At 39.6% G+C, this 23374-nt stretch overlaps 2 protein-coding genes across 9 annotated transcripts in view; one reads left to right on the top strand and one right to left on the bottom strand.

Moving 5' to 3' along the window:
- elmo2 (engulfment and cell motility 2) overlaps positions 1 to 5426 on the top strand; it is an 18330-nt gene extending 12904 nt beyond the window's left edge. For all 7 annotated transcript variants that reach the window (XM_034869709.1, XM_034869708.1, XM_034869713.1 and 4 more), the window contains 11 exons: positions 615 to 737; positions 1385 to 1504; positions 1622 to 1726; positions 1814 to 1922; positions 2102 to 2238; positions 2882 to 3045; positions 3133 to 3245; positions 3348 to 3455; positions 3623 to 3705; positions 3816 to 3893; positions 4565 to 5426. In XM_034869709.1, coding sequence (XP_034725600.1) covers positions 615 to 737; positions 1385 to 1504; positions 1622 to 1726; positions 1814 to 1922; positions 2102 to 2238; positions 2882 to 3045; positions 3133 to 3245; positions 3348 to 3455; positions 3623 to 3705; positions 3816 to 3893; positions 4565 to 4765 — 1341 coding nt within the window. In that variant the 3' untranslated portion in view covers positions 4766 to 5426. The remainder of the gene's footprint in view (positions 1 to 614; positions 738 to 1384; positions 1505 to 1621; positions 1727 to 1813; positions 1923 to 2101; positions 2239 to 2881; positions 3046 to 3132; positions 3246 to 3347; positions 3456 to 3622; positions 3706 to 3815; positions 3894 to 4564) is intronic.
- Positions 5427 to 9288: 3862 nt separating this feature from the next.
- LOC117943531 (leucine-rich repeat neuronal protein 2-like) lies at positions 9289 to 17869 on the bottom strand. Of its 2 annotated transcripts, none has more exons than XM_034869705.1 (2): positions 17578 to 17869; positions 9289 to 12495 (listed from the first exon to the last, which is right to left on the bottom strand). In XM_034869705.1, the coding sequence occupies exon 2, from the start codon at positions 12075 to 12077 to the stop codon at positions 9840 to 9842; it is 2238 nt and encodes a 745-aa protein (XP_034725596.1). In that variant the 5' UTR covers positions 12078 to 12495; positions 17578 to 17869; the 3' UTR covers positions 9289 to 9839. The 2 variants fall into 2 exon arrangements, with proteins under 2 accessions (XP_034725596.1, XP_034725597.1); XM_034869706.1 differs by lacking the exon at positions 17578 to 17869 and adding an exon at positions 16780 to 16873.
- Positions 17870 to 23374: the final 5505 nt, after the last annotated feature.

Below are 23374 nucleotides of genomic sequence, written 5' to 3'. Positions count from 1 at the left end.
ATATAATATAATATATATATAAATTCTGTTCAGCCTTTGTCCACCGTCTTTGACACTATTCTATGCTGGGGTTTTGTGGTCATTGGGGGGCTGGAAGTTCCCTCCCAGGGAACACTAGTTCAGAAAAGGTAAAGATTCACGCAGTTGGAAAGCTGTGATACAGTACCAACAAATGTGATATGGCAAGTCCGTGAGGTGGAAGAAAATCTTTTGGAACCGACTCTTGTGGAAGGGAGTGACTAAACTGGCTGCCAATGTGTGAGAGGAAGACGCTGCAGCCTGCGGCAAGCGGCCAATCTGTGCATTGTTAATGAGACCTGTTGGACTCTGTGTGTTTCATGATGCCACATTATTTTCTTTGTCATAACGCATAATGTATTGAGTGTAATCAGTTCGTAAAGATGATTTAGCATTATCAGTGTTCTGTCTTGAGTCTTAAGGTTTTTTTCCAAACGTTATGGACAACCTTTAGTTTTCTCCCTTTAGTGGCGGAGAACAAAGTGGAGGCTTTTAGATTTGTTTTGTGCTGTGTGACTTGATGTGACTGTGTGTCTGTGCACAAATTGAAGTGGAAGTAGAAACTTTTCTATTAATTTAGTGCTCTTTTTTTCCAGCATGTTATCAGAGGAAATCGACCAATCAAAGCAGAAATGGCACATCAGCTGTATGTGCTACAGGTGTTGACCTTCAACCTTTTGGAAGAACGAATGATGACCAAAATGGATCCCAACGACCAGGTAAATATTAGATTATTATATAGATAGATTAGATATTAGATAGATAAGGAATTTTCTGTTCGGCCGATTATTGGATCATGTATTTCCATAATGCCATCTAATGTGTTAAAACATTCTCCAACATGATATATGAAATAAAAAAATGGCATTGAGGTGTAAACAAATTTCAGAAATCATCTAAGGTATGTTTAAATGAACAAAATTAAGTAATAATTGAATGGTGATCTGCGTCCTTTAGATCTACTTAAAGAGTAAAAAGTGAATAAAAGGGAATAAAACATTTACATTTTGGGGGGCGCCTGGTTAGCTCACCTGGTTGAAAACCTCAGTCCTTGCTGCAGCGGCCGCAGGTTTGGTTGCAAATTACGGCCCTTTGCTGCATGTCCTCCTCCTCTCTCTCCAAATATCCTGACTTAATCGGTACTATCAATAAAGGAAATAAAAGCCAAAAAATAAAGTTTTCCGGCTTGTATTCATCAGTGCTTGTTTACGGTGTTGAAGCACAAAGGGGACTGTGTAAAAGTTCCACGCACCGGAACACAATGTCTGATCTATTTTAATAAAATAGTCAAAAGTCATTATTTTGCTGCTATAGTGTCACTTTTTATGCTGATATGCTAAGAACATGTTGTCTTGTTGTGGTTCAGGCTCAGAGAGACATCATTTTTGAGCTGCGAAAGATAGCTTTTGATGGAGAAAACGACCCCACCGGAACAGAAAAGAGAAAGGCCATGTACTCCAAGGACTATAAAATGCTGGGGTTCACTGTGAGTCTTCCCTACAGATCTGTTTCCTCTATACTATTTCTAAAACAAGCTGTATGAATAGATTTGAATAAAAAACAGTTAATTAAACAGCTTCATAATCTCCTGGCTCAAATGCAGAACCATGTGAATCCGGCCATGGACTTCACCCAGACTCCTCCGGGAATGCTGGCTTTGGACAACATGCTGTACCTTGCCAAGGTTCACCAGGACACATACATCAGGGTTAGTTTTTGTCTTAGACATGACTTTGCTCATCTTACACAGGTGGAAAAGTCAGCCACACCTAACATGTCTTCTCACTTGTGACAGATTGTCCTGGAGAACAGCAGCCGTGAGGACAAGCACGAATGTCCCTTTGGACGCTGTGCCATCGAACTCACTCGAATGTTGTGCGAGATCCTCCAGGTTGGAGAATTGCGTAAGTAGATCATATTTGTTATTAGTATTTGACACGAGGTGAAGCTGTTGTACTTTTGTCAATCCGCAATCTTAAAATGTCTCATTACTTCAGCCCAGACAGTGTAAAACAGAGAGGAAAATGCCTCTCCTACTAATTTAATATTTATTTTTTTTTTAAATATATTTTCTTTTGTGTAGCTAATGAGGGCTGCAACGACTACCATCCTATGTTCTTCACTCATGACCGGGCATGGGAGGAGTTCTTCTGCGTCTGCATCCAACTACTTAATAAAACGTGGAAGGAGATGAGGGCCACAGCTGAGGACTTTAATAAGGTCATAGATTAAAGCACTCTCACAGTCTTTAACACATTCATATATATTCATATATAAATAATGTATATACCTTTCTTTGTGTCCTTGCCTCCATTCCGATACCTCCCCGATTAAATATATATATGTTATTTATACTTTGTAGAACTGAGATTTTCATAGACTAAAATCCTCTCTACTTGTAAATACAGATACAAAACTACGGTGGATGCTGAAGTCAGCCCACTGAAACAGACAGCTGAAAGGTTTTTGGTTTAAAGATTACCAGACAATTACATTCTTAAGGCTGTCTGTTTCGATTCAAAGTACTTATTCCTGACATTTATTTAAAAAGGACAAGGAATCTATTGATAAAAAGACCTGGAACCATCTAGGACATAGAATTTGAAATATTCATGCTTTTTGATGGGTAAAATAAGTGTCTGTGAGCATAATGAGTTTCTGATCAAGAAAATAATGTCTCTATGAATTAAAAATTGAAAATGTTCACAGTTCACTAAAAACCAAGTCTGTAGTCAGTAGATCTGAAAACGTTAGATCTGCCAACTCATGAGTTTTCCTAACATGCCCATAACAGAAATATGTTTTTATTCCACCTTTCCCAACTCATTCCTTGCATTTGTGTGCATGCTTAAACCCTGAGCAGGTGATGCAGGTGGTCCGTGAGCAGATCACCAGGGCTCTGGCGATGAAGCCGTCATCTTTAGACCAGCTGAAGAATAAACTGCGAGGCCTCAACTATTCAGAGATTCTGCGTCTTCGCCAGTCAGAGAGAATGAGCCAAGACGACTTCCAGTCTCCTCCCATCATGTCAGTCTGTAGAAAATAGTATAGTATTGTACACATTTGTGTGCGTGTGTCTTTGTCCCTGTAGCTCATGCTATGTTGGTCCTCCAGTGAGTTGCGGGAGAGAATTCAGCCCGAGATCCTGGAGCTCATCAAGCAACAGCGACTCAACCGGCTATGTGAGGGGAGCTGTTTCCGCAAGCTGGGGAACCGCCGAAGGCAAGGTACATACAGTATCAATATAATCACTTTGCTTTTTTTCTGCTGAAAGAGTGCGACTGCTGTTGATGATCAGCTATGCATTGTGTTCCCTGCCTCTTTTGTAGAGAAGTTTTGGTTCTGCAGACTCTCACTGAATCACAAAGTGCTGCACTATGGAGACCTCGATGAGTCACCTCAGGGGGAAGTGCCTTTTGAGCTACTTAGTGACAAGAGTAAGATATCTTTATTCTTTGTTCAAATGGCTCCATCTCCCAGCTAATAAAGTTTTTATTACACACATAATAACATATTTACTAGCTGAACACACTGTATCTGTCAGTAGACTGACCTTAATAAAGTTCTCTATTTATTAAGTTTGTTTCTTTTAAATACCTCCCAGTCCCCGTGTCTGACATCAAGTCTGTGGTGACCGGGAAAGATTGCCCTCATATGAAAGAAAAAAGTGCTCTGAAACAAAACAAGGTAAGAATATTTGAGGTTGTGGTTTTTAATTGTCATGCTAGTCACGTGGCTGTTCTTTCATTAATTTTTCTGCTTTAACTGAGTTTGTTTGTACCTTTTGCTTCTCTCAGGAGGTGCTGGAGTTAGCCTTCTCTGTCCTCTATGATCCCGATGAGACACTCAATTTTGTTGCACCCAACAAGTATGAGGTAAGCTCAGTAACAGTGACATAAAGCTGCACTTTTCAATATTAATTTGGACAATGGGTCAGATATGGGTAATGTCACTTTTTGTGATACCACTGTACAGAGTACCATTTTGACATCTTTCAGCTTATTGTTTTTGTTTTCTGGACTGCAACTTTACTGTTTTGGTTTACTTGCACCATCTTTCATCAACTATGCTTTCAGCAGAGCAGGCAGCTATTTTCAGCTCCAAAAAACCCCACAGAAGGCCAGCCGTCAAATACAAAACAACAGACAAACGCAGTTAGCAAAAAAAGGGTCTGGCACTAACTAACTAACTAACTAAATAACTACCTCAAAAGATGGAGGAGACCAAAACAAAGATTAAAGTAAAATACATATTGGAGTAAAATAAATACATTTATTATTATTCCTTAGGTGGCCAGAAACATGACTCCAAATAAATGCTACTGTTGTAATGTAATTGGCAACTGGTAACATGTTTGCCATAACCACTTAAAAGGTGAAAATATGTCAGTGTGCCAAAGAAGTTATTAATGCATTTACATTTGCATGAAAAAATGTCCAATCTAACTAGCTACTGTGACTAAAACACTATTTTTGTTTTGTTTGTGTGTGTGCATGTGTGTGTGCGTTTGTGTTCGCTTGCGTGTGTGTGTGTTTTTTCGGAGAAGTACTGCATCTGGACTGATGGGATGTGTGCGCTGCTGGGAAGAGAGATGGGCAGTGACCTGACGCGCAGTGACCTAGATACACTCATCAGCATGGAGATGAAGCTCCGCCTCCTTGACCTTGAAAACATCACTATCCCAGAAGCCCCGCCCCCCGTGCCAAAGGAGCCTAGCTCATATAACTTTACCTACAACTACAGCTGAGATGTGTGTGTGTGTGTGTGTGTGTGTGTGTGTGATTGTGTTTGTTTGTCAAGGATGAGTATACTCAATCTTTTGATAAATTTAAGTTAATAAGGATACTTTGAATACTTTTTTTTTTTATATTTCAAAACCCTGGAGACTTCTCTTTCCTTCATTTGTGATGCTGTATGGTTAGTCAAACAGCATACATGTGTGAGGTCAGAGTCCACTACAGAGCAGTACCGGAGATGGTATAATAGGAATTGTGTGACTGAATCTCATTTATCAATGCAGTTTCTAGGCAACACCTTTCAATTTTTGCTATTTAAAGGTATAAACGCCTGTAAAGTGAAGGAATACTGTGCCTGATGGGGAATATGGATGAACGAATATATTTTAGCCAAATTAACTGGGCAGTCAAACTTTGAGTTTGGTCTTCATGGCAACAGAAGATGAAGTAGCTACTATTTTTAGTTTTAATAGTGCGTTCACTTTGTCCAGTCTGTCCCTCTACATGACAAACAGTCAAACATCACGTAGGGTAGAGTGTACACTCACACACTCCTGAAATGAGATTCAGCCAGCAGGAGGGATACACACACAGGGGATCAAACAAGTTTCTGGTGAAAGGACGTTTATTTGAATAGAGTCTGGTGGGTTTGGCGATAGCGAGTTTGGTGATGTTTCATGTTAAACAAAAAAGATTGGCCTTTGTAGGGATCCTCTCCATAATTTTGTCAGACAATTAAATCAATAATCAAAACACGGCAGGAGGAAGACAGGCACTTTTTTTGGACGTCAATTGAAGGTAAGCAATTGCCCAATATCCTACATTGTAGCTTGTTTCGCTGATGCTGACTGCAGTCGTTTTGCTTAATATTGAACCAATTTAAAAGATTGTTGTTCCCATCAGTCAGTTAGACACAAAAACATAGGATAAGAGGCTCCAGGTTAAAGTTACCTTTTAAGTGTTTGTCAAGATTCACATAATTGCCTGTTCATCAATTAAATAATTATTACATGAGCATTTAGTATAACAGTATACAGTTTAAATAATATATAATCATATATCTTCAATAGTTAACAAATAGTCCTACTGTATATTGGCTTACATCAGTGTTTCTCAAACTTTTTACACCACTTACAGTGCCACTTCAGAAAATATTAGGCTCTCTAAGTACCACCGTTATGGCGGTTATGGTTCATGCAGGGGGCAAGTTTATTCCTCAAAACAATATTTATTTTTGACAGCCACAGCCCAACGTACTTCCCGCTCCAACTGAAGCCAAATCTGAGGTAACTCTGGTCATATCTACATACTGTTTAGCATCATTTGCTGCTAGCAGGGTCTGTGTAGAGTTCTCCACCGCTGCTTAAGTAACAACTAGCTCTTATGCTCATCCACACTTCTCTTCTTCATAGTAAAAGTTTGGAGCCACAATGCAGTGTTTTTAAACCATGCATTTTACCTCACTGTCTTACCGCTTACAATCTTATTATCACAGCTCATAACTAATTATGGATGGACAGTATGCACGCTGTGTTCATGAATGTAGCAATCTGATATCAAAACAAAATATTACACTTATTTGTAGTATTTCTTGGTATTAGGTTTTTTAATTATTATTATTTCTTTTAAATACATCAGAGATTCCATCCACGTACCACTAGAGGGAACTTTCGTACCCTCAGTGGTACTCGTACCACAGTTTGAGAACCAGAGGCTTACAGTATAACAATTTTACAGTGTTATAAATCATTTAACTGTTTACATGATTGAAACTATGTATAGATGTATTTAAAAGTACTGAAAATATAATTATGATTACAACTATGTTATATTGTGTCATCAAACACTGATTACATGTTAACCCACCAGTTAGGAATGCCTCATAGGAGGGGTAACAGTTTTTAACAGACAATTAAAAAAAAAAAGTTAATGTCCACCAGTATGGAAATTTGTCTTTGGCTCATCAAACATCATATCTGCTACAAGTACATAATAGTGTACTATAAACCATTTTTAATTGTTTTTATACTGCTTATAAATACTAAAATAGATCTGGGTTGAAATACTGTTACTATATTTAGAAAGATTATAGTGACAAGTTCAGTGGTGTTTCTTTTTGGTAAAACAAACTTACCTGACATTCCAAGAGTTTTTGATGCCCGTTGTAATGGAATTATTAAATGGTTGGCTTGGTTTCAGACATTCTGTCACACTGCACATGCAAACAGGATAAAAGAGCATCTCTGTTGGCCTTTTTTAGAAGCATGACCCTCAAATGTATGGAAATAGGTCAAAAACGGCTGAGTGACATGTAATATAAAAGCTGACAGTATTCTGTGTTTTGTATACAGTGATATAAATTATACTACGATGTCTTGATGTTTTCTTATTTCCGAAGTGTCATTGGTTTGTGTATTTTATTCATGTCCTGTCATCTTCTAAACCAGTACGAATCACTGTCACTTGTTAATTCAGAATAGAATTATATTTTTGTAAATGATTGTACAATCTTATCAGCTGTAAATAGAATGGTGTCGAGCTAACAGCATTTTCACTTTGTGTTACTCTGTACAATACTTTCAACACACTCATTACTGTGGAAGGACATTTCTCACTAAAAACTGTTTTTTGGTCTTCACATTTTTCAAAGTCACAACACCTCATTTTCATTAGCAACGACACCCACTGCAGCTCCTAATGATGTCAGTGTTAATGTATCTTATAATGCTAATGGAAACATTTTAATTGCCATTACTGTTGATGCTGTTTGTGAAAGGAATTATATTTGAAGTTAGTTTTTTTTTTTTTTTTCAAATAATGTTTTTGCTGTTTGATTTTTAACTGATATTGGAGGATTTAAAGGTTCTCTGTGGAGGTTTAGACCTCTAGTAGTGCTGTGGAGTTGGTTTTCTATGAGTGGGTCTCTGTTTTGTTTGTCTCGTGCACGCAAACACGAACATACATGCAGTAGGCTACCGGCAATACACCAGTAAAAATGTGGATGTAAACAATACTGGATTAAAAGTACTTATAAAATCAACTTTGCAAAATGGTAATGACACGTTACAAACTTAAAGATATAGACATCAGTAATACTGAATCTAAACATAACCTTTGTTTACAAGAAAATTTTCCAGACCACCCTCAACTGCTTAAAAAATGTTATTTTATATTAGAGAAAGTCATTGAACTGCAGCTAAAATATATCAATAACCACAAAATACCAGAATGTGTAAAGGATGTATTGGATGTACTAATACTATGACTTGAGGTTTATTTGGTGCTCTTTTACATGAATTGCAAAAGTATTTATTTACACTTGCTAATGCTAGTAAAGAATGACATCTTAGATAAGAAATAACAAATCTAAATATGGTATACATATAGATCATTGTATGAACTGTATATACAGCATTGTGTTGCCTTACTGAAGAAAATGTATTATATGTTTTGTGCGAATAAATACAGAGTCTTAACTACTGTTATTGTGTTTTACTGACCAATGCTTTTACTTTTTTGAATAAAGATCCAGCCTGGATTTATTCAACCACGTCAATTAAGACATATATATATATATATATAGATATATATATATATATATAATTGAAAAGTGTGAGTCTTAGAAATTAGGATTTGTGTTTTTATTCAAAGAATGAAAAAACGTTCAGCCTTTATACAATCTAGGAGTTCAGTTGAAGTTGAGAGGCTTAATTAATCAGTCTGTGTTAGACAAATAAAGTGGCTATTTTTTTTTAGGTTATTCTTTGTGCTACAGCTCAGTAAGGAAATGACTGTACCTTTGGAAGATACAGTAACCACTTGATGGAACATTGAATTACCTGTTGGTGATCTCTGGAAGTCATTTATACACAAAACTATGACTGCAGATATCGTACCCAACATGTCTCTCTGGGAAGGGATTTCCTCACGGTTATTATGGAGAACAGGAAAGATTAAAGTGACTAGTAACCCATCGTAGAAATGGGCATGTGAGTATTGTTTTAAGACAGACTCTAAAACAATGGGACTCTGTCCTTTCACCTAGCTAAAGCCTCTGCTCAGTTCCAGGTCTTATCCAGCAGGGGACACACTGTGTTTTGTGTTTAGTGAGTAGGTATCAGAAGTCCTGAGCTGTTATCATACTTATTCCTACTGTGCATAAACGGCAGCTGCATACAGAAAAGCAGGGAGCTGCAGAGCTGTCCCAAATACAATTACTTTTTCATGTAATGAGTTTGCTTCTCGTCTGTCATGCTGTTTACACTATGTTTATGGCAGGGCAACAGAAATAGACTATACAATTGTGTAAATTGAAAAGATTTTATTGTATATTAGCTCAAAATAGAATTTAACACAAGTACTTTTCTGTTCACACATATGCTAAAAGAGGAGTGGGAATTAGGATGAGTTTACTGTATACGTACTGCAAGATTAACAACCTGGTCCAAGGTACTAAAAGCTAAGCAAAAGGGTTACAGCAATGCAGGAATTTCATTAAGTATTAGTCTCAAGACAGAGTTTTATCTGCTTAGAGAAATAATGGTTCGTTCTGTTGAACATGTACACAGAAAACATGACAAATACCCTGGAGGTCTGAGCCGCTCTCCTCTGCAGATATATGTCCCTGGATTAAATCAGGTTCTCTTTAGTTTTAGTCCGCTGGTCATCTGCAGCTCAGACTCATTTGTTTCTCCTGTGTTCATTCACTGGGCTGCGGGAGTCTGATTGTCCACTTTTATTTCCCTGGTTAGGGTTCAGGCATTCTTTTCAATAATATGGTCAATATATTCTTTATATGGTATATAAAATAAATACAAATCTCTTTCGACACCACTGCTCCGATCTATGACTCCTCTCTTTTAGCTGTTATTGTGTATATTTTGTGTATGTGTGTGTGTGTGTGTGTGTGTATGTGTGTGTGTATGTGTGTGATTTGAATGTGCACAAACATAATTATCTCAGCAGTCATTGTGTAATAGCAGTTCATTGCTCTGCTTTGGCTAATGTGTTGCTCCCTTCTGTGTGATTGATGATCAGAGCCTATGTGACTTTCCTGGATATGGTACTGTGGTGCTTTGTGTCCCCCTAGCCAGGTTCATTGTCCCAGGCCTGGCCTGCCAGCAGCAGCAGAATAAGTGCGAGGAGCAGTAGTGTGACTGCTGTGTAGGCCAGCTCTGGATTTAGCTGCAAGCTCGGATGTGGTTCTGGGACATCCTTTGTGCTGAATGACACACACTGAGGCTTTCTGCTAGCTCTTGATCTCCTGCTGGCGTGCTTGGCGCCCTCACTGATCCCCAAATGTAGACACACTCGGTAAAATGTCTCTGCCTGCAGGTGGGTTAGGTTGAAGCTCTGAGTACCAGCCAGGATGCGTGTGGTGTATGTAGGCGTGTGTGCGTTTGATAGTATGGCTTTCCATGATAGACGAGTTGAATGGAGGTTGCGCCCGCTCTGCCATTCGAGGATAGCGTGGTGTTGTCCGACTTCCCTCACCTCTAACCTTGCTTCCGCTTTAAATAACTGATAGCCATTTATATTAGCGGCCATCCCCCACTTTCTTTTCTTTTCTCTGCCATGCACACCCACAGTAACACTGCGCGTATCTGCTCCTATTGCATTTTCAGCTAGACAGGTATACAATCCTGCATCTCTGAGGGTGACCTTGTTTATTTCCAAAGTTCCCTCAGGCAGTAGCCGGTGGTGTTTGGAGGGGTTACAGGGAGTATCATCTTGAGGCTGGCTTGGAGAGATGATGGAGGCGGATGTGTGGTTGAATCCCTCAGAGGCTGTCAGGCTGTGGCAGGGAGCAGGAGCTGGTATATCTTTGGATACTTGGCTCAATTCAGGACCAACTCTCCGCCCAGAGGGAGTCACCCAGTACAGTTCAGGCTGTGGATCCGCAAGAGCTCGGCAGTGCAAGACCAGTTTTCCTCCTTCTCTTACCCCAACGTAGGAAGGGAGAGAGCTGGTTGGGATCATGGGGAGGCATGAGGTCGACATCTCCCTGGAGGATACCTCTCTCACCCTGCGAGCTCTCAGCTCTGGGGGTTCAGAGCACAGCGTGGCCTGGGGTTGGATGAAACGCACCATCCGAGGCGTTTGCTTTTCTTTTTGAGTGTCTTCAATGTGAGATTGAGAGGCCCCCTCAGCGGCCCAGTGAAATAGGCAGTCACATCGCAGTGGGTTGGAGTGTAAGCTGACCTCCTGGAGACTCGGCAGGCTGAGAACAATGTGCTGATGCAGTGCACTCAGAGAGTTGGAGTTGAGCATGAGACTCTCCAGCCTGGTCAGCTGGATGAAAGCCTGTGGATGAATGTAGGACAGTCGCGGGTTGTTTGTGATCTCAAGTTTTGTGAGCTCTGGAAGGTTCTCCATGGCGGCTCTTTCAATGGACACCAGTTCCTCCATGTTGTTCAGGCCAAGCTCCTTCAGGTGGACCATGTCTCGGAAGTCTCCTGTCTCAATGAGTTTGATGCGGTTCTTGTTGAGGTCAAGGAACTTAAGTCCTGGCACTCTTATAAGGGCCTGAGTGGGGACCATTGTTAGCTGGTTATCATAGAAGGAGAGGCTCTCTAAGCACTCCACCCCTTCCAGTGCTTCTTCAGCTATGCCTCTCAGACCCATACCACCAAGCACAAGACTCCGGAGGGATTTCAGGGCCAGGAAGCCACGCTCAGGCAGGGCCTCCACAGGGTTTCCGCCAAGCATGAGAATTTCCAACCTGGGCAAAGACCTGAACCACCGAGGGTCAACAGTAGTGAGTCTGTTGTTGTTTATATGCAGACGCAGTAGTGAGTCCAGACCATTAAAGGCTCCAGGTGCTATCGAGTGTAAGTTGTTGTGGCTGAGGAAGAGTTCCTGCAAAGTTGGCAGTGAGCAGAAGGAAGCTTCAGGGAGGTGACTGAGATGGTTTTCTTCTAGATGTAGAGACAGAAGAGAGGGCAGAGAGGCGCTCTGAGTTATTGTCCTGACACTGCTGAAGCGATTCTGGGAAAAGTCAAGGTCGGTGAGGGTGGCAAGTCCGTGCAGCACCGAAGTGTTGAGCTCAGACAGATGGTTACTCTGCAGGCGCAGGGTGTGTGTGTTTGGGGGTATGGGTGAAGGGAGTTTGGTCAAGAGCAGGTCGCTGCAGTCCACTGTGGGAGCTTCATGGTAGACAGAATCAGGGGAGAACCACGGTTTGATCTGACACACACACCGCACCGGGCAGGAGACGTGCCATGGTAGTGCATGTGGTAGAGAGCCAACAATGCCGGGCACACACACACCAACCAACACACACAGGAGACATTGCCACTGCAGAAACTCCAAAGTTGGCCTCATAATCCTTGCAGGTCACAGGAGCCGATTCAGACAAGATGACAAAGAGTTTGTTATGAGGATGTTAGATGAATCATTGGACCAGTAGTGTGTGTGAAGTTAGGACATAAACAGTTTCAAGGTGTGGGTGCAAACTGTAAAAGGTAGGCCAGATGGTTCAGTGTCATCATTCATTCAAATCTAATCTGATTAAAGAGTAATTATGTTGTCAATAGCATTCTACAGTGGATTCAGACACAACTAAAAACGTACCCTTTAGAGTCAAGGACTCTGTTATACCAAGAACGTTTTTTTAACGTAGAGTTTCGTGGTAGAACATGGACTGCACAATGGCTGTAGATCGATGACAGCCTTTGTTGTCACATTGATCTCACATCCTGGCCACAGGTGGTGGTCTCACGACTTCCAGTGCGGTGGCTCACTGTTTGTCAAAAAACACAAGATGAGAAAAAGAAGGATAATCAGTGAGAAAAAGGGAGAAAATAAAATAATCTAAAATCAGCTGCTTGATACAGTCTGATGTGTTCCTTAAATACAAACACATTTTCAAGCACTATTCCCTCATCAGTTCCCACTCTAAAACAAATTTGTTTGAATTTAAAATTAACTAAATCTCTAAGAGAGCAGGGTCACATGGAGTTTTCAAGGCTGTACTTTGGAGACATGCTCTAAAGCCGAGAAGAGCAAGAAGAAGTGAAGTAGAGAAGACAGGAGTACAGAGAAAAAGCCTGTGAAAAAAGGAGTGCTTTGTTGTAATCTCCAGTGTTTCTTTCAGCCTACAGGGGAATAGTTAAGTCTGCAGGGTTGAGGAAATCATGTTGCACTTAAATATTTCATGTCAGTGCTTCACATTAAACGTTCAATGTTAGAACATAGCGTCCCACAAATGTTATTTATTACGTAACTACTAAAAAGACCCCAGGGATCTTTTATATTATCAGCCTTCTCTAGTTAAGGCTACTATGGAAAAGACTGATGGAACAAACAGACACTCTCTCTCACACACGCCGCACACACAAAAACACACACACACACCAATGTTGCATGCTGGAGAGACACATGCAAACACCAGTTACATCAATATTTACATTTACAACACCATCACATTAACGGATCATAGACATTTGGCAGCAATGAGATCATCCTAGTAATTAGCGGAGAGAAAGTGCAAAAACATCCTATGGGAAGAAATGGTATGTGTCAGTGTATCAAGTGTCACCCTGTTCTCAACCGTATATTTTAAAAAACATAGTCCATAGAAGTCAAAATATAATAAAGTATGGCTGTACAGGCTGAAAAGTTACATGCTAATCATTGTATAGTTACATTCAATGAAAAGTACAGCAGTCTTATTACTGTAATTTTATTATAGTAAATCTGCATTATTTTTTTCTTTAATTTGAGTTGTTTTTGGCAACTTGGGGTTAGCGAGGCAAGATGTAAACACAACATTGACATATTATCACCTTGTTAAGTTGTTATGGTGTTCGCAAACAGTTACTTATTTACAAATCCAGCAGACACAGAGAAACATCATCATTCATGTGGAGTTGTTCTTCTGTCCAAAATTCACTGTCCTTTTAGCTCTGTTCTCCAACATCTCCTAAGAAAATGATCTGCACTTTACCTCCTAAATAGCTTTTTGCTGCTTTTGTCTGTCTCCTGTGTGGTGTTGGGCAGGTAGTGTTAGAGGGTTTTAGGGGTCTTCGCTGAAAACAGAAATCATGCTGATAAGAGTTCGGAACTATAAGTCATACCTTGTATATTACACATTGTGTAATTGATTTGATTAATTGTTCATGTCATTACAGCCGGCTTAAGTTTTAACCATAGAAATAAAATGGTTTCAACACCCCTTTCTGTGGGATTCTTATGTGATTGTCATCATTCAATCTATTATGATTTAATTTCATGCTTGTGCACAAAGAAGGAGTTGCTTGTTAATAGGTTAATTGACTTTATTTTTGTTTCATTAACAACAATCTGATCATTACTGTTAATATGGTTATTTAAGTTCTTTGACGTTTAACTGTTCTTTGTATTCCTGACTAAGTTTTATGTGATACTGGTATCATGCACAACAAACACACACTTACACATTCCGAGAAGGCTTTTTGCATAGTTGCCATGGAAACAAATCTCTCAGCCTCACTCAGTGTTATGAGGTTTACTTTGGAATTTGTTCTGGTCTGTGCATCAGTTGATAAGAACACAGATGAAACAACGCTTACTGGTCCGAGGAAACCTGACTACATTTTCTTCTCTAATCAATCTCCTGCAGGTTTTCTACAAATCAGTCCATATTCTGTGATGAAGTTTTGTATGACTACAAATAAAGTTTTCATTGGGTGAACTTTGAATCTTTCCTAACACTTGCAAAGCGTTTCCATCCTGGCAGCTGGTGTGACATAACTAGGAAGTAAAGTACAACTTGCAGGCTGTAACATCTGCTAGCGGAGGAGGAGAAAGTGTTGCGAGATACTTGCCAAGTTTGTGTACTAAGTGCAGCATGTTATCCAAGCTTTGACCTGTAACAGTAAAAACACAAAAGCAGTTTGGGCTCCTCTAGCCTTTCTATCAGCCATTCACTTTTATCTCTACTCATTTATTTTTTTCAGGCAATCTGCTCAGTAATGGATTCATCATTTCATTTTTTCTCTAAAGCTTTCTGTATTTTGGGCGGTTTCAAGAAACCAGGACTGTGTGTAGATGTGTGTACACAAAGTATTATTTGAAACTTTCAGAAAAGGAGTGTGAATAGATGTGTTTGACTCAGCAGCTACTTTTATAATTCTGTCTCTTTCCATTTTCACAATCTTTTACTTTTGGATAAAAAGGATAAATATTTTGGCTCTTAGTGACCATAATTACTTCCCTGACTCAGATTTCTTTGAAATTTTAGTATGGCTGCCCAGTAGCTAGTATATTATCCACAGCTATACCCCAGCCGCAGGATTGGTAAACCTCTGCACTGACCTGAAGTCAGAAGTTTCTAACAGCGGAGGAAAAACATTTTTTTTAATGAATAGCAATGAAATTATTGACACAATCTGTTAAGTCTGGCATGGTATTTGGAGTAATGTTATAGCCTTAGTTTTTAAGTTTCACATTATTATTTTGGTTATCTGTGATGTTTATTTTTAGTCATTGTTTTTTTTTTAAATTTCTTTTGCTTTTTTGTTGTAATTTTGAGTCTTGCAAATTGTTGTTTAATGTTCAAATTTTGCTATGTTAAGCACTTTGGGCCGTATGTTTGGATGAAAGATGCTATATAAATAAAGTCGAGTTGAGCAGCGGCTAGTGCAGCCTTGAGTTGCTAGACTTAGGCAAAACTGAGTAATGGCCAACATAGCTTTGGTAAGTTCAACTTCTTACTCCACACCTCTGATTGTTTTATTTTGCACACTTGTGGTCTTCAGACCCAACTGATGCTGACTCAAGTGACATAATTTGAGGCAATTATAGACTACACGCAGCTCCCTTTGGAGCCACAAAAGGCTTTTTACAACTTTTTCACTTAAGCAGTGGCACTCTACCAAATCTATGAACAGACTTTGATATTTAAAAATTGGTGGAGCTGTCCTTTAATTACACAACTAATCCAAGAATATCTAATGTCAGTGGTTAAACAGGTTTAAAATGATTGAAAGAGGATGGATTATTTATTTTATGTTTTTGTTGCTTTGTGCTAATGAAATAGTGGATTATTTCATACATGACAATATGAGAAAGATATCTCGTGGCTCGATCTTGACTCACTTGTGTATGCTGTCTATAAATGCCACTACATTGATTTCAAACCTGATCCACAGTGCTGTCCTAAAACACATATTTAAGATGTGTATCTGTGCGTTGTTGTGGACTTTTGTCTCCTGACCTATCTTTCAAAAGATGCTGTTGGGACAAAGGTTGCCTGCCTGGCTAAGGGAACTAGCACACAGATCGACACTGCCAAGCCTTCTTCTTACCAACACCAGGTCAATCACACACAAAATGGATGAGCTACAAATACACACGGAACTGCTAATTTATGATTTTTCACAAAAGCCTGGCTGAACACACTTATCAATAGCATTAACAGCTAGCAGCTAACAGCTAGCTCTGGCAGCTAACCAGGCAAGCAAGCTACCCACCGGCAAAATCAGGACAGGGTAGGTGAATTAAAACAATGTCTGAGTTGAAAACAAATCTGAATGTTACGTAAAGGCCCTTTTCATGTTGTACAGACATATAAATTGCATTGTGTGTCTGTTAAGAGGCACAAAAACTCTAAAACTTGCCCCGTTAACTGTCGTTTTAGCTCAGTGGAAAGTTGTACACACAACCGCAGCTACTCAGTGTTGCCTGCACTGATTCAGGTTGGGGTTTTCTTCAATCGAAAGTACTCGCATAGTCATAATCACCATATCATTTCAATTAAGATCAGTCGAGATTAACATAAAAATTGGCCAGAATTCTCCTTTAACTAAACTCCAATTCCAAGGTCATTGGACATCCTACTCAGGACCAGCTTTTCTTGTTTTTTTTGTCTTCTTTCTAACCAATTTTGAACATTTTCCCAACATATTCTCCCTCCTACACTCACCCACACACCCCGTAACTGCATTTTGCTAAAGCTCCCTATTTGGATGTATTAATATGTACCATGGCAAGCAATGAAACAATACATTATGAAATACATCACAAATCATGTTAATTTGGTTACCTTTGCAGGACTTTGTCGGCACCTCAAATGAAGACGGATGGTCTCTATCCTCTAATGGGCATCAGGATGTCAATGGCCTGAAAGTTTTCAGAAGCCCAATGGGACGTGAAAAAAAACAGACGTGTTTTTTCAGACCAGTCACATAAATGCTTCTGCAGAAGTTAATGTAAACCATGCCTCTCCTTTGGCTGACTTTTACTTTGCTTTGGAAGAAAGAGAGAGAGAGAAGGAGAAAAGCTTCTAAGCCTACATTCTCTAACTGATTAAGGGAAAAAAATAGATATGGAGTAAAAAATACATGTTTGGAGGAAACAGTCCATTTGTTTGTGCTGTGCGGCTACAACACAGAGAGACACTGCAACAGGGCGGAATAGAGAGAGGGGGAGAATTAAGACAGCAGGAGAGAGGGATGTTTAGCAGAGATAGAGGTGCTGGATGCAGATCCTAATAACAAAAATAATGTAAAAAAACAGAGACGTATTGCCCTGCAGCTGAATCTGTTCCAACATGCACACAGACACAGAAATACACAAACTTATAATGTTTGACAAAGGAGACCCTAGAGCTTCTCCATTTCCAACACACACACACACACACACACACACACACACACACACACACACACACACACACACACACACACACACACACACACACATATGCACACACCTGCTACCAACACCTTTGAATCAATACTGCTTTCACTCAAAGTAAATGTGCATGCATCCACAGCTGCATGTTTGCGTGAGTGCTGCAATGACCTGTTTGCTTAAAATATTCTATTAACATGTTTCTTACCGCAACTGAAGCACCGACCACATATCAACATTTCTTCCTTTCTTAATTTGCTCAGTCTTCCTTTGCAAATGCTTCAATGTGTCAGAATGTTTTTTTCTTCTTCTTCTTCTTCTCTCTATGAGTCACACGTTTATGGATCTCTTAAGATCCCTGAAATATCACTTCCCTAGCGCTCCTCTCTCTGTCACTGGAAATTGGCACAGAATAAATCCCCCCTTCCTCTCTCTCTCTCTCTCTCTCTCTCTCTGTCTCCCTCTCTCTCTCCCTCTCTCCCTACAGCACAGCTTATGTCCCTCTTGTCTCTCCTATCTGCCTCCTCTTTTTCTTTTGCCTGTCTCACTCACTCGCTCTTCCTCTTCCTGTTTTATATGCCAAAGCAAAACCATTTGCGTTAGTTACAGTGTGTGGTTTTTCTGGATGAGAAGTTTTCTTTGGCTCCTGTTGGCATTTTAGTTTCTGCCTGGCCTTCAGATTAAAGACCTGCTTACATACCAGGTCAAAGATGGTTAGACAGGTAGCCAGAGAGACACAGTTTACATTATGTAAGTTGTTGTTACAGTATCTTATATTTACTGCTGTGTCATTTTGAAGCGGTGTCTCGTCTCTTCATTAAACAGAATTGTTCTTGTTGATTTGAATTTTGTTAGGTTTCAATGTGGAATAGTTGCAAACCTACAGTGCACCTTGCATAACATTTAAGATCTCAATAATCAATAATTACAGTCAGAAAACATCAGGACTAAATTAGGTTTTAATGAGCCTTGTTCCAATCATATCTCTCCTCAAAGTCTGTATCATTAAAGCAATACAATATAGAAAATGGCCAAGAGTAAAAACTCATGAAGTAATTAAACCCTTTATACGACAAGCAGTCAACAACATACACAAAAGAGAAAACAATGTGAAAAAGAAGTAAAAAAAGAAGCATGTTACTGTGGGTACTGCTGGGGTAAATTGACTTTGGAGTTTTAGTTTATTTCATTTCTCTGATTCCAACGTTCTCAGTGTTTCCTGAAGATTTAGTGTTTATTTTCAGTTTTAAAGGCAAACCGCTCTCCTAACAGCATCTGTATAAATTTCGTTGACTGGTGGTAATTTATGTATGAAAGAAAAGGAACGTGTGCAGATTTTGAGAGGATCTCATATATTTTCAATAACACCATGGCTCTCCAAGGGATGCCATTAATAGGGTTACATATAGAACATGACAAAGGCAATACAGTTTGACTGTCCTGAAATGGAAATATAACTCTACTCTGTGGATTGCTCCAGGCTACAGCAATAAAGCAGTGTCATGAAACTGTCCTGTAAATAGCATGCATGCAGCATGGTAAGTAATCCCCTGTGGTAATTAACCTGGCAGTAGAAGACACTTTACACTTACAAATTATGTATATTGTAGGTGAAGACTGAAGGGGAGGATTATGCAAATAGCACTTGCAGTTAAAGCACACATATCAATCACATTGGTCCCTAAATCAGTTCGAAGTTCAACATTTTGCTACCTGTCTGACAGGTCTCGAAACATAATTGGGGGATGGGTCTGTTTGACTGTGTAGAGCTTCATGCAATTATTTGGTGAAGCTACTATGATCAATATGTTTATATTAACAAAGGATCAAGACACTACATGAAATATGAAAAGTGTCACTTGTGGGGACAAAACCACAGAGAATTGTCAACAAATCTGAAGACTGACAATCTTTCAGCTCATTGTTTTGGTTGAGACTAACTGTTGTCATCAGTTCAATGAGTAGAGTCCAGCTAAAAAGTAAAAAAGAAAAACACTGTACGTTACCTTCTATTCATTAAACTGCAGACGGACAAAGTTAGTGACTATCTGGTGAACAAAGTTCAGAAATATTTTACCTGTAGTGACAGAACTGTAAGATCAGAGCGCTTGTGTCTTCCTGTATTGCCAGCATACTGCATCTAAAAAGATATGTTTGGTCGCTAGTGGATTCTGATATATTCATATGTCAAAGTATATCTTTGGATCATCAGATGTGGATACCACTCTGCTTTGTGGGGGAATGAGATTTTGCCAGTTAGAACCATTTAAAAGGGAAAAGGAAGTTTGGGGTCCCCTGCTGGAGCTGCTGCCCCTGCTACCCGATACCGGATAAGCGGATGAAGATGGATGGATGGAAGAACAATTTATCACAGGCAACTGTACAAGTAATCTAAGCTTTCAATGGCAATAATTATAATAATGATATATAAAGTGTTGTGGATTAAAGTGCAATAAAACCAAAAATGTGCATAAAGGTTACATTATTTCATCACCACCACCCTTTTCCCAACTATATGTTATACATGACATTGTTAAACATTTAGTCAGTTTGAAGGGACATAACATCCAGAGTCTTAACTGGGTCTAACAATAACGGCAGCTGCCAGAAATTTGCATGTGGACATGCATTTTTATTTTAGCAACTATGTGAGGTGCTTGCGGTTGTATAGAAACACAGCCTCTGGTCAGTGAAGAAGCTGAGTGTGCGATGTATTTTTCTTTTAGAGAACGTGAAGAAGAGTTAAGACAAGTACTCCCTCTTCCTCTGTGATTTGATGTAATATTTGCATTGCAAGTACTCTTACATATCTTTCCATCTAGCAAATGGTGGAATTTAAAGTGTGGGCAATGCATGCTTTATAACTGTGATGTCCTGGTCCTGGGATGGTTTTCAAGTGATTTTGTTTCATGGTATACAATTCACCAACTTTTATGGTCATTGACCTTTTGCTCATGGGGGAAAAAAACACACTTACACACATGTATAAAGCTCCCTTCTTGTCGTCATTGTTTTTCTTTTCATTGTACTGTAGGCTAGAGATAGAGAGGATATGTGTGTATTTGAGTGTGGGTGTGTGGTGAGAGAGAATCAGGCAGAGTGGTTGTGAAAGAGCAAAAAAAGAGCACAGAGAGTGGCTACTGCAGGATGCACCAAGACGAAAGAACAAAAATGAAGCGGATGAACTGAAAAGAACAGAGAACTTAAACTATTTAGTAAAAGCAATTTTGCTGCGTGTGAGCTTGTATTATTTTGTATTCATGTTCATGTTTACATGTGTAGGACTCTGTGACTTGGCTCTCTAATGACCTTCTTCTTCATTTGCTTGATTCATTCAGAAGCCAAACCCACAAAAGCACACACACCCACATGCCCTGTCTGACTGAAAGGCAGCAAGGATAAGTGGTAGCTCGCTGAATGGGAGGGAGAGGAGGTCGCCATAGCAACACTGGGGGGGTGTCGCTTTTATTGGAGAAAGAAAATCAGCTCGGCCTTATCCTCCTATCTGACTCTGCACTCTCTCAATTCTGCTTTCTCTGTGTCACCTTCCTCTTTCCTTTGCATCTTCATTTAGTTTTCCACGAGCTGACATCCACTGACTGGGACATCTACATGAGATGTGAAAATTCATTCATTCACGTCTGTTGTTGGATGGTTTTTTTGTAAGCACTTCCATTTTGCAAAGTGGCCAAAGATTCATTATCATGTGATGTGCTCTAGTTAAAATGTATGTTTGTTTAAAAATAAATTGCTGAATGAACAAATCTATTTAGAGAAAAAGCTCTGTCTCATATTTTCAGAACAAAAAGAAGAATTATTTGTACCTCATCCTTGATGCAATGGTGATATAGAGACTGACAATGATCTGAAACCATGTGATAAATATTTGAGTCTTTTTTAAACTGTCAGGTAATCAAGGTCCAAATTGCATTCACTGATATTATTAGTCAACTGACTCTTTGTTCCCAGCACATCTGAACTGAAGCAGCCACAGCTATCAAGTAGTTCAGGACTGTGACCCATATACAAGAAGAAACTTGCCCGCATGCACACACACAACACATAACACAGTTTGGTGCAAAAAACTGCCACGCAATTGACAACATCAAATAATGTCAGATGACAGGTTGGATGTGAAAATGTTGGGAATGTGCTAATGCAAGGCACAGCGTTCCTTCCCTGTCACAGCATGCTGTATGAATTCTGTTCACATGTGGACCAGTTGGACAAACCTCCCACATCACAGCCCTACATGTTTGTGAGAGTGTGTGTGCATAGAAACATGTCAGAGAGAAAATGATTGAGAATTTGCTGCCATGGTGACAAGCTCAGCTGTATTTAATAGATATGGGTTGTTAAGAAGCCTGTCTATTGCAGGAGTAGGCGGGTGAAGGTGGAGGGGGAGAGAGGAACATAGATAGACAGAGGCAACTGAACAACCACTACCACTCACAGTATTTACATTTTGATCGTGTTCTCAAGTGCAGAGTGACACTATACAGTTTAATGCTTTTTGAGACTTAACAATATTTGAGTAAATACCGGTAACACAACTGGAGGCTTGTTATGCATCAAATATTGACTCCTACGTGTCAAGAAGTTCACAGGCTCAAGAAAAATTACACTGTAGAGACCAACTGCTAATTGCAAAAGTTAATCAAACCTGCGCCCCTGCTGGGAAAGACCTTGTCAAAGAAATTAAGGTATTGTAATTACAGAGTTGCTATTATTCTTTTCTGCACTATGTCATTTTCTACAGAAGAGCAGATGGGTGTATTTCAGTAACTCTCCAAAGACAACGTGATTGATAATGATTAATCATCAATTCCACATGTCATATTTCCAATTAGCTAGCACAGTGTGTGTGTGTGTGTGTGTGTGTGTGTGTGTGTGTGTGTGTGTGTGTGTGTCTGTGTGTGTGCATGCGTGCGTGGGTGCATGCGTGCGCACGTGTACGTGTGTTCATGTAGGTGTGTGTATTGCGTGGAAGATGTCAACAGGTCTGTGCTCATGTCATCAGCAGGTTCTCTGTGCATGATTGCCATAGTGAAATAGTCACAGAGAGCTTGGTTTGTGCTTGAGTAAGTAAAATATTGAAAATGGGCTAATGTATAGCACAGTGTTCCTTCCTTCCGTCCCATTATGCTGCATGTATTTTGTTTACTTGTAGACCAGCTGGACAACCCTCCCACATTACAGCACTGTATGCGAGTTTGTGAGAGTGTGTGCTCATAGAAACATGTCACAGAGAAAATGATTGGAAATTTGTTGCCATGGTGACAAGCTCTGCATTATCTAACAGAAATGGGTTGTTAAGAAGCCTGCTCATTGCAGGAGAGTAGGCAGTTGACGGTGTGGGTCTTTGTGTGCATGCATGCATATGTGTGCGTGTGTGTATGTATGTGTATTACGGTGGGAGATAGCAACAGGTCTGTGTTCATCAGTGGGTTCTCTGTGCGTGGTTGCCATAGGGAAAGTTTAAAGTATCAGTAAAAACAACCACAATTGGTACAGGAGTTAAGACCTGTCTTGCATGCAGTGTATGAATGTTTAGAGCATTTCAAAGAGCAGATAACATCACAAGGAACAAAAGTGATCCAAACAATAAATAATCATTAATTCTTGTCTATCTTAAACAAAGTAAACAATGGACTCTACTTACACGGCTCATTGATTCTCTCTGGTGGGGAGATTTGGTAGTGTATCTAACACTGTTCATGTTCTCACGAAACAATTTAGCAAATGCAGTATTTTTAACATATCAATGGCCAAACCTTCATTCAATTACTTACTCCCTCCAACTGCATTCAAGTCACTTCTGCTGACATAAAAAGTAAAAGACTGCGGGGGCATTTCAAAGTGCCCATGCAGTTCTAATGGCATTATTATCCTTGTCCTTTCGAAAAATAAACAGGTTTCTTGGTTGTTGTTTTTTATCACTCAGCTGTTGTTAGCAGCAGTAATACTTTGCTATGGACACTAAATTATATTCAAAATGAAATAAA

Source organism: Etheostoma cragini, chromosome 4 (genome assembly GCF_013103735.1).
Source record: "Etheostoma cragini isolate CJK2018 chromosome 4, CSU_Ecrag_1.0, whole genome shotgun sequence".
Lineage (NCBI taxonomy): Eukaryota > Metazoa > Chordata > Actinopteri > Perciformes > Percidae > Etheostoma > Etheostoma cragini.
The sequence above is the reverse complement of the archived record's forward strand: the minus strand, read 5'-3'. Positions and strand labels throughout refer to the sequence as shown.